This window comes from Sus scrofa, chromosome 13 (assembly GCF_054392235.1).
Source record: "Sus scrofa isolate SSC_HxYL_T2T_F1_AM1 chromosome 13, Sscrofa_HxYL_maternal_Yorkshire_Landrace_v2.0, whole genome shotgun sequence".
Lineage (NCBI taxonomy): Eukaryota > Metazoa > Chordata > Mammalia > Artiodactyla > Suidae > Sus > Sus scrofa.
In genome coordinates, this window is record NC_139395.1 from 32,591,458 (window position 1) to 32,606,728 (window position 15,271).

The 15,271-nt window shown below is 42.6% G+C and overlaps 1 protein-coding gene and 1 pseudogene across 30 annotated transcripts in view; one reads left to right on the forward strand and one right to left on the reverse strand.

Moving 5' to 3' along the window:
• Positions 1-15,271, reverse strand: part of OSBPL10 (oxysterol binding protein like 10) — a 329,934-nt gene that overhangs the window by 160,144 nt on the left and 154,519 nt on the right. For 27 of the 29 annotated variants that reach the window (XR_014822673.1, XM_084987595.1, XM_084987602.1 and 24 more), the window contains one exon: positions 3,449-3,640. Coding sequence is in view for 26 of the 29 variants with exons in the window: in XM_084987595.1 (XP_084843721.1) it covers positions 3,449-3,640 (192 nt within the window). In the remaining 3 variants the exon portion in view is untranslated. Of the gene's footprint in view, positions 1-3,426; positions 3,641-15,271 lie in introns of all 29 variants that reach the window. The other 2 variants (XM_084987608.1, XM_084987609.1) reach the window with 1 other exon arrangement.
• Positions 480-2,871, forward strand: LOC102167958 (large ribosomal subunit protein eL33 pseudogene; annotated as a pseudogene). The gene has a single exon (XR_014822689.1). The product of XR_014822689.1 is annotated as a large ribosomal subunit protein eL33 pseudogene (transcript).

The window sequence follows — 15,271 nt, forward strand, 5'->3', positions numbered from 1 at the left end:
AAAATAATATGATAAAGAAGCAGCATATATATAATTATATACAAAGTTTGGATTATACTGTATAGTTTTAATACATCTAAATATGTGACTTTTTTTTTTTTTTTTTTTTTTGTCTTTGCTATTTCTTTGGGCCGCTCCCATGGCATATGGAGGTTCCCAGGCTAGGGGTCGAATCGGAGCTGTAGCCACCAGCCTACGCCAGAGCCACAGCAACACGGGATCCGAGCTGCGTCTGCAACCTACACCACAGCTCACGGCAACGCCGGATCATTAACCCACTGAGCAAGGGCAGGGACCGAACCCGCAACCTCATGGTTCCTAGTCGGATTCGTTAACCACTACACCACGACAGGAACTCCTAGATATGTGACTTATATATTTAAAAAAAAAAAAAAAACAGAAGTAAATTCACTGAAAGGTTAACAGTGGTTACCTGACGGGAGGTAAAATTATGGGTTATTCTGATCTTTAGATTTTTTTTGCATTGTATGCTTCATACCACTTAGCATTTTTATATACACATGCCCAAAGAAAACGCTTTTATCTTTATAAAAACTTGAATTTTAAAAATGGTGGTAGAAAAGATTTTGACATATTGAATCGAATGCTACTAAAAATTAAGCCAAACACCTCAACTTTTATTTCGGTCACTGCTCACTAATCATAAGCGCTGTTCCTTTTTTATTTTTACTCTAATAACAGTAAATCTATCAGAGATTCACTATAATAGAATTCAAAGAATTCTCAAAATACCATGAATTTGCCTTTTTTTTTTGAAGGTTACAGTCTCTCAAGTACTTGCAAAAAAATATCTGTAATGAGGTTTACATAAAAGGGACATGATAGTATTGTGGTTATGCTGGGTTTTTTAAGACCTGTCTGGCAGATAAATATTGAAACATTTACTGGCAATGATAACATGATAAAATAATAACATGATAAAATATTTAAGATTTCCTTAAAATATTCAAGTAAAAAGAAGTGATGGGGAAAAATAGTTGAAACAAGAATGGCAGAAGGCTGGAATTGTTTAAATTGGATGATGGGTGCTATTATGTTACCTCATACAAAGTTTTTCCATAATACAGTTTTTTGAAAAGATGGCATAAGTGAAAAGCCACATATACATGTATAGCATCATCACAGCTCACAACATCCGACATAGCAAAATTAAGCTCATAGTAAACACTTTTTTTTTCTTTTAGGGCCGCACCCACGGCACATGGAGGTTCCCAGGCTAGGGGTCTAACCAGAGCTGTAGCCACGGGCCTACACCACAGCCACACCAAGCTCAGATCGGAGCCATATTTGCAACCTGCACCACAGCCCACGGCAACGCCGGATCCCCAACCCACTGAGTGAGACTAGGGATCGAACCTACAACTTCATGATTCCTAGTTGGATTCCTTTCCACTGCACCACAACAGGAACTCCACCAAACTCTATTTTTGTGGCCATGCTCACCACATAATGGAATTTCCAGGGCAAGGGATTGAATCCGAGCTGCAGGTGGGGCAACGCTGGATCTTAACCCATTGAGCCACAACTGAAACTCCCACTTTTTTTTCTCTCTCTCTCTCACATCAGGGTGACTGTTTCAAAGGGAGCATTTGACTCTACCTTTTCTTTACTAGGCAATAGCGAGTACATGCCTGTGTAGTTCTATCCAAAAATGTCTTTCATATACATCTACAGATCTGAGTCAGAAGATTTCAGATTTTCTGTCCTGGGCCAGAATGAGAACAAGAAAGCCAGCTGACACCACACTCTTGGCTCGTGGCATTTAAAAAATAAAATAAGATGTGTGCTGATCCAAGCAGCAGCAAGACTGTACCCTGGGAGTCCCATTCTCCTGCTTGGCCCAGAGGAAGGGCTTGGCTACTTCTCTGAGATGATAAACTGGTCAATCTGCATGTCAGCTGCAGGGCAAAACAGCCTCAGTTTAGCACACAGAGTCTTTTGCCTCCAAGGACAGTGTTGTTTTCACTGCCCCACACCCCCTGGAAGTGCAAGTGTGATGGTGAGCAGGGTAAGCACTTCATAAAATGAATCAGAAAAGGGGAAACCTGAAGTTCCCATCCTGGTTCAGTGGTAATGAACCTGACTAGGATCTATGAGGACATGGGTTCGGTCCTTGGCCTTGTTCCGTGGGTTAAGGATCCTGCATTGCTCTGGCTGTGGTGTAGGCAGAGAGCAACAGCTCCGATTTGACCCCTAGCCTGGGAATTTCCATATGCCTCTGGTGTGGCCCCCCCCCAAAAAAAGGGGGGACCTGCTTTAGGTCCAATACTTGCTGAATTTCAAAACACCCTCAATTAATTCCTGATTAACCACTTTTTGTTCTGTCTCTTCTTTGCCACAGGCATGGAGACGTCCATGGGTGGTACTTTTGCCTCCCTCCAGGCTTTTATGGGCTTGCATCCTCTGCCTTCTGAGCCCTGACAGAGGGCTCCTGACCACACAGTTAACCAAAGAAACAGCTCTTTCAGCCATCCCGGATCCTGTGCAGGCCTGCTGGCAAGAGGACTTCTACAACAACAAATATGCGGGGAAGATTGTGGTCCCAGGCCATTTTTGCTGGTTATAAGCAGGGTCTCTGGAACCAGAGGGATCACACAGCTCTTCCTAAAACTGAAGGTGGTTATGCTCGAGATGAAACTGAATTTTATCTAGGCAAGAGATGTGGGTATGTGTACAAAGCAAATAACATAGTAACTCCTGGCAGAACTTAACAAAACCAGAGTAACCTGGGGAAAGGTAATTCATGCTCATGGAAATAGTGCTTTGATTCGTGCCAAATTCTGAAGCAATCTTCCTGCCAAGGCCACGGGACACAGAATCTGCGTGATGCTGTACCCTTTGAGGATTTAAACTTATCAAAAAGTAGGAGTTACTAGTAATGAATCTGACCAGTATTCATGAGGATCCAGGTTTGATCCCTGGCCTTGATCAGTGGGTTAAAGATCTAGCATTGCTGGGAGCTGTGGTATAGGTCGCAGACTCAGCTTGGATCCCGTGTTGCTATGGCTGTGGTATAGACCAGCAGCTACAGCTCCAATTTGACCCCTGGCCTGGGAACTTGCGTATGCAGCAAGTACAGCCCTAAAAAAAAAAAAAAAAAAAAACTTATTAAAAAGTAAATAAATAAAAGTGTATTTGTTCTCTTGTTAAACAACAACTAAAAAACAAATTTTTTTTGGTTGCGCCCATGGCATGCAGAAATTCCCAGTCCAGGGATCGAATCCAAACCACAGTGCAGACCCGCTGAGCCACCAAGGAGCGCCATTTTTTCAAAACCAGGAGGGATTGTCGTGGCTGAATCTGGGAGATTTGCTTCCAGTCCTCTCTCTCCATCACTTAAGTTGGTACAAAGAAAGGGAGGTGGGCAGAGCAACATCCCAGCCCTCCTCCCAGGGTCCTCTCCACCTTGGAGGAGACGCAGGCCTACCTCTCTGACTTCATGAAGTTGGCCGGAATACTGACTCTTGGCTCTTCGGGCGGCGGCAGGTGACTTGTGATGCGTGATTGTGACGACACTGGGGGCCCCTGTGCCAAGGTGCCTCTGGCTACAGGGAGACGCAGAATTGGGAGTTCCATAGGGGAGCAAAGTGAGACTTCGGCTCCGGGAGCTTGGAGTAGTCTAGAATAAAGCAACAGGCATCAAACTCAACAACCGACCGGCAGAACACAATCAAGCGCTGGCTTCCATTTATTTTGGATCTCGTATTGGGCTTTAGAGGGAGGAGGCCCTGGGGAGGTCCAGCAGCAACGCTTGCCCATGTCCCACACTTGCTCAGGACGGCGAGACCATCTCCATTAAACTAGTCTCTGGTCTCATCTCCAGTCTTGTCTCCTACCCCAAACCACACCCCTGAAAAGCTACTCAGGGGCCCCTCAACATCACAGGCTCCGGGGGTTTGTGCCCCTCTTCCAAGGATGCCCTCCCTCCCACTGACACACCCAGCTCAGCACTGTTGTGTGCAGCATCCTCTGTCTGTGTCAGCCCCTCCCTGGCTCTTATTCTACTGCCTCAGGGATAGATTCACTGTCCAGCCACTTTCTTAAGAGATTCTTTCAAACTCTATATCCCCCAGAGCTGGCTCATCACAATTGTTCAATTTATTAAGTACTTAATAAATGTTTGCTGCATCAATGAATGCATTAAGTAATCCTTCAATTAATCCCCCTTTGTTCATGCAGTGCTTGTCGTACATTCTACTGTAACATATCATCCAAATCATAACTAAGTATATGACAAAGACAGCATCTCAACCTAGTGAAGGTAAATTTTTCAATAATTGGTGCTGGCATGACTGGGCAGCCATCTGAAAAACAAACTTGGATTTATTTCTCAGATCACAGACCCCAAACAGATCAAAGACTTAAAAAAAAAAAAGAAAGAAAAAGCCTAGAAGAAAATATGTAGCCTTGGGGTAGGGAAAGCCTAACACATCAAAATCCAAAAGCCATAAAGGAAAAGTTCAAATTTGAGGACCTGAAAACTGAAAATGTCTTCCCAGGAAACATTTTCAAAACCCACTCCTGTCACCTACAAAGCCAAATGACAAACCAGGAAAAACAGTTTCAACCAGTTTCACAGACAAAAGGCTCACCATTCTAATTTATAAGTAGGAAAATAATTCCTAGGAACTGATAAGAACAGCAAACTATTAAAATAGGGCAGAAGAAGTTTCCAATGTGGCTCAGCAGAAACTAACCTGACTAGTATCCATGAGGATGAGAGTTCGATCCCTGGCCCTGCTCAGTGGGTTAAGGATCCGGCATCGCAGTGGTGTAGCTCACAGATGTGACTTAGATGTGACATTTCTGTGGCTGTGGTGCAGGCCAATAGCTGTAGCTCCAATTTGACACCTAGTCTGGGAACTTCCACATGCCGCACCTGCGGCCCTAACAAAAATAAAACAGGGCAAGATGAACACACAGTTCACACAAGAAAGAAACATAAATGACCCTTCAACCATATAAAAATGTTTAATTGTACTCATAAATGTAAATTCAAACCACATTTAGATACCATCGTTCACCCACTAATTGGCAAAAACCCAAAAGATTAAGTACACAGCTGGCCAAGAGGATCGGGTTTGTAGGAATATAAGGTGGCAAAAACCCTGAGGAGGGCAATCAGGCAGGACCTGCCCCCGTTACAAATGCACATTCCGGAGTTCCCGTCATGGCGCAGTGGTTAACGAATCCGACTAGGAACCATGAGGTTGCAGGTTCGGTCCCTGCCCTTGCTCAGTGGGTTAACGATCCGGCGTTGCCGTGAGCTGTGGTGTAGGTTGCAGACGCGGCTCGGATCCCGCGTTGCTGTGGCTCTGGCATAGGCCGGTGGCTACAGCTCCGATTCAACCCCTAGCCTGGGAACCTCCAAATGCCGCGGGAGCGGCCCAAGAAATAGCAACAACAACAACAACAACAAAAGACCAAAAGACAAAAAATAAATAAATAAATAAACAAATGCACATTCCTCTGATCCAGCAATGCCCAAGTTTGAGAATATCTCCTCCAACACACCTGTACCCAGGTGGAATGGCATCAGCACCCATTAGTCCCTAAAGGATGGGAAAAACCTCATGTCCTCCTGTATGGGACAGGTTAATAAGACATGGCACACCCACGTAACAGAATGCCACCAAGGATGTAAGAGAATAATGAGACAGGTATGGAGGGGAAAAAAAATCTCTAAAGAATGCAGTTAGATGGAAAAAGCAAGGTGCCTAACTGTTCTAGAGTAGGCAAAGTTCTGTGTCAAAATGTGGAAAAGCAGCAATTTTTATCATTTGTTTAAAATCATTGTTCAAAACACAAAAACACTTGGGAGTCCCCTGGTGGTCTATGTGTTAAGATTCAGCATTTTCACAACTATGGCCTGAGTTCGATCCCTGGTCTGGGAACTGAGATCCCATATCAAGCCACTGTGTGCTATGGCCAAAAAGAAAGAAAAAAAAAACCCACCAAAATCCTCTGGAAGGATCCACAGGAAACTAAAAGTGGTTACTTATTTGCAGAGAAGCCAGGAATGAGGGAGTGAGAGCAGAGGAGGAGGGAGATTGTTTACTGCATACTTTTCCTATTCTTTCATTTTGAACTATGGGAAAATGGATTCTCTATCCAAAATTTTCTAAATTCTACATAAAATCTGCATTCTAAATGTTTCCAGACTTCATTTCAGCTTGAGAAAGGGCAGTTTGATGATGGGCTGGATTCATGCCAGCTTCTGTATTTCAATGATCAAACATTTACTGAATGCCTACTACGTGCAAAGAAGCTTATCTAAATATCAACGTGATGCCAAGGAGAAATAGGAGATGTATGAGGCTATCGTTCAGCATAGATGCTTATAGCTTTGCTGGGGATATATGAGCCCAGACGGGGACAGCAAAACACACACACACACACACAGAGCAAGGAAGTGTGAGACAAGATGCTAATTTGGCAATATAGCCAGAAGATGCCAAAGTGAAGAAGAAAAAGCTGAAGACGAGCTGACTTCATCATAGGAGGCTGTGCTGAGGGTGAAGGACTTGAAGCCTGAATCAAATTTCAGAAAGTAAAGAGACATGAGTGTATAAAAAAAGCAACCCAGACAGGAAGTTCAAAACAGTCACAGCCTCCAGCCCTAGGTAAGTCACTGCTCGAAAAATTGTTAAATGTTAAGATTCATAATTTTACAAATCTCCAGGGGTTAGGTGGCAGGATAGAAAGCAGAATTTTCTGTTACCCTGCAATACCTTAGTAGATCATAAAGTTCTCTGGATTTGAATTTGAACAAAAGTAACAGAAACACAGATCAGAGTTCTCTTGTGGCACAATCGGTTAAGGATCTAGTGTTGTCACTGCTTAGGTTGCTGCTGTGGTGCAGCTTCAATTACTGGCCCTGGAATTTCCACATCCTTCAGATGTAGTCAAAAAAAAGGGGGGGGGCGGATACAGATGAAGTTGGGAGGCATTATATTGCTTTTAGATAAACTTATACATAGGTAACCAGAGAAATCGGTGTTGTAAGAATTGTATATACTTTGATCACCAGGAAATACAACAATCATCCACTTTCAGCTTCGACCTTTTCCCTCACAGTGAAGAGGATGAAAGAAGCTATTTTTTTCCTTTGGCTACAGTGTGCAGAGGTTTGATGTGGGATCTCAGTTTCCAGACCAGGGAATGAACCTGAGCTACAGCAGTGAAAGCACCAAATCCTAACCACTAGACCACCAGGGAACTCCCAAGAAACTGTGATTTAATCCTTTAACAACAGCACATTTGCCTAAGCATTAGAGTCTACTGAAACACATGATAATTGTTTCGGAGGCTTATTTCAACCCAAGAACAGGCAGATTTTTGACTGGGCTTTTAAGTCAAGGCAGCCAGATTTAACCCCCACCCCCACTCCCAACTCCATCAGGTTCTAGCTGTGTGACCTCAGGCGAGTTACTTAAGTTTCCTCATCAAGCATCAATTTCCTAATCTTTTAAAAAAAAAGGAATCACAAGAGTGACCCTTAAGAGCCCGCATGAGGATTCAATGAGATCATGAACATGAATAAAATGCCTGCCATGCAGGAGCTGCATGGGCAAAGTTTGTTTCTTTCTTTACATCACTTAAAACGTGATCGATGAAGGCCTTATTGATTTTTTAAATGTTTCCAAGTCACTTAGCACAAAATTATAAGCAGTCACTGACCTGCTCCTTATTTTCTATGGGAACCAAGTCGTAATGAAGCCCAAAATGCAATCAAATACTTCCTGGGAGACCTATATGGTCAGCAAGGCTGTAGGGGGAACCACACTTCTAAATTCTGAGTGGAGAGAGAACCCATCAGAAATCTGAAACAAAGATGTTCTGAGAAGGGAAGGGGCGCCTTTGCCTGAAAGACTATCACATAAATGGCAATAAATTAGGGAAGTCACCCAGGAGCCAAATGGTTCTGCTGTGGATGTTTAGCCCTGTGATCATTACTTAATGGCTGTCATCTGAATGCACAAGCAGTACATTTGAGTTGAGAAATCTTTAATTCCTCATTAACTAGGTGATTCTCAGGGTTTAATTCATATCCGTGCCTCTTCTCAGGGTAAATATGAGCCAAAAATAGTCTCTCTCTTGGTAAATCCCATAGATCATCAGGCATCAGACAAAAAAACTGCAACCACTATATACAAATGAGCAGGCTCTTTCCAAAAGGCAGCCACAGCCAGTCGAAAATGTCCAGGTTGTGTTTTTAGAGGTTTTGTTTGGGGGGGAGGGGGGAGTGTGCACACAGCATGGGGAAGTTCCCAAGCCAGGGATCAAACCCACACCACAGCAGTGACCCAAGCCACAGCAGTGACAATGCCAGCTCCTTAACCCACTGACCCACAAGAAAACTCCCACACTGTGTTTTCTACTGCGCTTAAATGTCACACTCATCCTTGCCACTAATTTAAAACAAAATATTACCAGAGTCTGAGGAACAACATGTCATGTTTTTGCGCCAAATATGACTTCAATGGGGCGCCTGGAAATGCCAAGTGTGCCTGCCATCTGTGGAAAAATTCTGGGGCAAGGGAGTGAGATTCACCCTTTACCTAGGAAAATCATCCCCTGATACCTTCCATCAGCAAGTAGCACTAGGTAAGTGGGATGCCTGCCTGACAAATGGGGTGATGCCAAAGGAGAGAACACATAGCAGATAAGACTCAACACCAGCGAGTTCCCGTCGTGGCACAACAGAAACGAATCCGACTAGGAACCATGAGGTTGCACATTCGATCCCCAGGCTTGCTCAGTGGGTTATGGGTTAAGGATCTGGTGTTGCCGTGGCTGTGGTGTAGGTGGCAGACGTGGTTCAGATCTGGTGTTGCCATGGCTGTGGTGTAGGCCAGCAGCTGTAGCTCCAATTAGACCCCTAGCCCGGGACCCTTCATATGCCGTGGGTGCAGCCCTAAAAAAGACAAAAAACAAAGGGGAAAAAAAGACTCAGCGTCCACCCAGGATGCCACATGCAATTGGGTTTCATGATATTTACCAATCTCTGGGTTCTTCCCTACTTTCTTCCTTGAATTTCTACATTTCGCAAGGTTTTGAGTAAGGGACATGCACACATTCTCTTTGTATCTACTGGCCCAAGGTGGCTTGAAGCAAAGGTGTGACTGGAAAGAGAGAAGCGGCACTAGAAAGAATACTTCCAGCCAGAGAAACCAAGCAACAAGCGGGGGAAGAGAGTCTAGTCTAGGAAGCAGGATCACTAAAAGCTTCCCTGCACCATCCAGAAGAGCACTAAAAAGATCTAGTCCTGTGCTGGAGAGGGTGTGGAGAAAAAGGAACCTATTGCACTGTTGGTGGGAATGTAAACTGGTGCAACCACTGTGGAAAACAGTATGGAGATTCCTCAGAAACTAAAAATAGAATTACCATTAGATCGGTAATCCCACTCCTGGGCATCTATCCAGAGAAAACCATGACTCCCAAAGACACATGTACTCCAATGTTCATTGCAGCACTATATACAATAGCCAAGACATGTAAATAACCTAAATGTCCATTGACAGAGGAGTGGATCAAGAAGATGTGGTACATATATACAATGGAATATTACTCAGCCATTAAAAGGAAAGAAATAACAGTGTTGGCAGCAACATGGATAGACCTAGAAATTATCATGCTAAGTGAAGTCAGTCAGACAATGAGACACCAACATCAAATGCTATCACTTACATGTGCAATCTCAAACAAGGACACAATGAACGTCTTTGCAGAACAGATGCTGACTCACAAACTTCGAAAAATGTATGGTTTCCAAATGAGACAGGTTGGGGGGGTAGGGGGATACACTGAGAATTCGGGATGGAAATGCTATAAAATTTGGTTGTGATGACTGTTGTACACCTATAAATGTAATAAAATTCCTTAAGTAATTAAAAAACAAAACGAAACAACAAAAAAAGATCCTAGTCCTACGAGACAGTGTGGGGGAGGGGTCAAGACCACAATTTCTCAACCCAACGGCCTGGGTTCAAATCTGCACTCTGCCCCTCATGAACTGTGTAGCCTAGTAATTTGATGTTTTAATTTCTAAAGATTTCTTTTTTTTTTTTTAAATGGCCATGCCCAGGACTGAATTCTAGCCACAGATACAGCAATTCCAGATCCTTTAACCCACTGCACAAGGGAAACCCACATACCTCCTCGGTGACCCGAGCCACTGCATTTGGATTCTTAACCAGCTGTGCCACAGTGAGAACTTCCAATTTCTAAAACTTTCTTTGGCCACACTCACGGCATGTGGGAGTCTCTGGGTCAGGGACTGAACCCACACCACAGCAGTGACCTGAGCCACTACAGTGACAACACCCGGTCCTTAACCCGCCATACCACAAGGGAACTCCTAATTTCTAAAATTTAATACTATCTACCTCTTTGGGTTGTTGGAAAATAACATGAGAAGAGGTAGGTAAAGAATAGGCCACAGAAGCAGCATGCAATAAATGTCATCATAAATTAATAAAATTAAGGCACTGTGTAGGTGAATGATTGTTAACTGGTCCCAGAGTCAAATATATGGATTTGAAGGTTGTTCGCACCCAAGCACCTTAAGCAGACATAGCTTTACCCTAACTTAAAAAACAAACAAAGAAAGGTAGATGGTTCCCGTCATGGTGCAGTGGAAATGAATCCAACTAGGAACCATGAGGTTTCGGGTTCGATCCCTGGCCTCGCTCAGTGGGTTAAGAACCTGGCAATGCCATGAGCTGTGGTGCAAGTTGCAGACGTGGCTCAGACCTGATATTGCTGTGGCTGTCGCATAGGCTGGCAGCTGTAGCTCCAGTTTGACCCCTAGCCCAGGAACCTCCATGTGCCACGGGTGCAGCCCTAAGAAGCAAAAAAAAAAGGAAAAAAAAAAGAAAGGTAAATTAAGAGTAATCATTCTAATTACTAAAAACATTTTGCTTCCGGGAAAAAGTACAAAGTACACTTAAACCATAACTTCAATATTTTTGAAAATCCATCTGTTGCAGAACACAGAGTGCTTATAGACTATTACTCCAGTGCTACACAGGTACCAAAAGCAAAGGATTTGTATAAATTAGTAATGGGCAATTGCCCATTAGGATTCTGGAATAAATACAAACCCCTAAATTGAAAAGCTCATTAGCCGGTCTTAAAAACATCTTAAAATGCATATCAAAAATTCATAATTATGTCTACTGAGGCCGAAATTAAACAGCTAAGGAGTTCAGTGCAATGGGATCAATGTCTCTGCAGCTCTGGGACGCAGGTTTAATCCCTGGTGCGGCACAGCAGGTTAAGGATCTCGAGTTGCTGCAGCTGCAGCAGAGGTGGCAATCGGGGCTCAGATCTGATCCCTGGCCTGGGAACTCCATCTGCTATGGGGTGGCCAGAAAAAGGGGGGAGGGGCTAAGGAGGAGTAGGGGGAGGGGGGAAGAATATCCTAAATATAAATTTGTGGCAACCACTTCTGCAGAAAATTTTCTGATGGGAAAAACTGCTGAGAGTTGATTATAACAGCCAACAAATATTTGATTTTGAAGCATATTTTCCTCACTTCTTTGAATTCTTTCACAGTGAAGGGAAAAAAGGACATTACGTTTCAGAATAAAAGAGCCCAGGGAAGGCAGAGAAATCAAACCAGCCTGGCGACATATTTTGAAAAACAAATTCAACCAACTAAAATAATTTCATTACATTCCTTCCCTCTTCCTTTAAAAAAAAAAAAAAAATTTCCTATGCCCTTTCTAGATATGTGAAAGATAAGCACAAAAATTGAGGTTTATTCCTTTTCTTCCAAAAGTAAATATACCTCAAAATCAACCAAAAAGGAACAGCCTAACAGTTTTGAAAACATTACATTCAGGGCCTTAACATTATTCAGAATTTTGTTTTCCTGGCAGTCAACATCTGAATAAAATGTGGTGTGTTTTTAAAATGAATCTATTCCACTACTGCGCTTAATAGCTTCACATGCACCTTTTTATTTGCCCTACTTTTGTTTGCTTTTTGGTTTTTTAATATTCTGTTACCTTAAAACAGACCTAGAGAATAAATAAGATTTCTTAAACTGGGACATTTTCCAAGTTCATTCCCATGATTAACTCCCAAAATAATACTGAGCTCTCTCTACTTTTCCAAATTCCTGTCTTCTTACAGAGATAGAAGTTTCAACTTTAAGTTATCGACCCTAGGAAATTTCTTCCATTGTCATCTGCAAATCTTTAATATATCTTATTTTCCACTTTCTATCAATATCCTTTTAAAATACACACATACAAACATGTGTGCAAAGGAAAAAAATTGTGGTTTTCCCCAGAGAGACAGGCTCTAGCTTGCTTTTAAACTTATCATCCTGATTATACATGCAAATGCTAGATCTTTGAAAAATCAGGGCAAGCAAATGCATATATTTCCATTTCCTGTAAAGAGAGGGAAAGAAAACTTGACATTTTCAGCTTGCTTTTTCTCCCGACATTTTCAGCCCCACATAAATTTTGCTGACTCTATTCCTTTTTTTTCAATTTTTAAAAATTTATTGAAGTAGTTGATTTATAATGTTGTGCTAGCTTCTGCTGTACAGCAAAATGATTCAGTTTGCTGAATACATATACAGTGTGTATATGTATATACATACACACACATTCTTTCACATTCTTTTCCATTACGGTTTATCACAGAATACTGAACATCCTGTGCTGAAAAGTAGGACCTTGTTGTTTATCCATCCCATATATAAGAGTTTGCCTTTGCTAACGTCAAACTCCTAATCCACCCCTCCCCCACGGCAACCACCAGTCTGTTCCACGTCTGCACTGCTGACTCTATTCAAGCAGCTAATCCAACTGCTCCAGAATCCCTAACCCATACACTGGCCCAGCCTCTCTCTAGGTCAAACTGAAGGTCCCCAATGGACCAGTGAAAGCCCTGGTCGTATATACACTCAGCATCCTTATCACATACTATCCTTTTTTCCCACTTCCCCCGGCTTTTGCCATCTTCCAGATCCACTTAGAAGTGATTGCATGTAATTTCAAAACCTCCTACACATCCACCCTCTCAGCTCCAGCACCTTCCATCCACACCTTTTGTTTGGGACCTTGTTTCCAAGTACTAAGACTCCTTTTTGATGCTTTACTCTGGAAGCATGAAGATTTCCTCTTTCTACTCTCTAAGCCCCATTCTCTCCACTCCTCTTGCTGTAGAACTACAGGATTTGAAAGCTTGAGGAAACCTTAGGTTTAGTCCTCCCACTTTACGGATATGAAAACTACAGCCTCTGGAGTTCCTTGGTAGTTCAGCAGGTTAAGGATCCTGCATTGTCACTGCTGTGGCATGGGTTCCATCCCTGGTCCAGGAACTTCCACATACTGTGGGCATGGCCAAAAAATACATACATAAAAATAAAAACTACAGTCTCAAAGAGGTAAAATGAACCATACCAAAGGAAGGCTCACTTTACAAATGTCATTCAAGATTTACCTAAAAAAGCCTGATTAGAGACTTAGCCCTTCCAGCTGGTCCTTCTCAGTTGAATAAGGACTTAGTTATTAAAACAGTGTCTGACAGAGGTTGACATTAAAATATTTGATAGAAAGGATGAAAGCTGATATCCATTATCCATTTTTGCCTTTTCTCTTGCCCACTCATCATAAAAATACACACGCAACACTCCTTTGAGAATGGGATAATTGTATACTGTATTCTCTTAAAACTGCAGACCCTCAAGGAAAATAATTGTATCTTACATACATTGTTTGTAAATAAGATGAAACGAAGACTTTTTAATGCTAAATTGTGCTTTTTTTTTTTTTTTTTTTTTTTTTTTTACCTTTTTAGGGATGCTCCCACGGCATATGGAAGTTCCCAGGTCAAGAGTTGAATTGGGAGTTCCCGTCGTGGCGCAGTGGTTAACGAATCCGACTAGGAACCATGAGGTTGCGGGTTCGGTCCCTGCCCTTGCTCAGTGGGTTAACGATCCGGCGTTGCCGTGAGCTGTGGTGTAGGTTGCAGACGCGGCTCGGATCTTGCGTTGCTGTGGCTCTGGCGTAGGCTGGTGGCTACAGCTCCGATTCGACCCCTAGCCTGGGAACCTCCATATGCCGCAGGAGCGGCCCAAGAAATAGCAACAACAACAACAAAAAAGACAAAAAAAAAAAAAAAAAAAAAGAGTTGAATTGTAACTGCAGCTGCCAGCTTACACCTCAGACACAGCAATGCCAGATCCAAGCCACATCTTGACCTACACCACGGCTCAAGGCAATGACGAATCCTTAAGTCACTGAGCAAGGCCAGGGATCGAACCTGTGTCCTCACATATACTAGTCGGGTTCATCAGCACTGAGCCATGACAGGCACTCCTAAACTGCCATTTTAATAGGGGAAAAAAAAAACCTCTGAAAACAAGGACTAAAAAAGCTTCTTTAACTTAGTTATGTTAGAGCAACTACCAAAACCCAGAGCAACTACCATACCTAAAACAGAAATTTAGTTTCAATGTTTTTGGTTTTAGAAACAAGACAAGGATTCCAGTATCATCACTGTTCAACATACTATTGCAGGCACTAGCCAACAAAATAGGACAAAAAAAAAGAGGTAGAGGGGAGAAACAAAAATGTCATTGACTGTAAGTGTCATTTGTGATCATTTGACAAAACACAAGAAAAAAGAAAATTAATGAGTCCAACTAAGTTGCCAGATATACAAAGAGGGAGTTCCCTGATGGCCTAATGGTTAGGATAAGTGCTTTCAATGCTGTGGCTCAGGTTCAATCCCTGGTCTGGGAACTGAGATCCCCAATCAAGGTCACTGCTCACTGCCGCCAAAAAAAAAATAATAATAAAAAATTTAAGTCAGTACAATTCCTCTATGTCAACAATAACTCACTAGAAAATATAGTAAAAAATAAGATAATAATATGGAGTTCCCGTTGTGGCTTAATGGTTAACAAACCCAACTAGCATCCATGAGGATGTGGGTTCGATCCCTGGCCTTGCTCAGTGGGTTAAGGATCCGGCATGGCCGTGAGCTGTGGTGTAGGTTGCAGACATGGCTCAGATCCTGAATTACTATGGCTGTGGCGTAGGCTGGCAGCTACAGACCTCTCTGATTCAACCCCTAGCCTGGGAACTTCCATATGCCACGGGTGTGGCCCTAAAAAGACAAAAAAAAAAAAAAAAAAAAAAAAGAAAATAAGATAATAACACTAGAAACTATGATATATAGGTATTAATCCAATAAGGAATACATAAACCACTGTGGAGAAGAT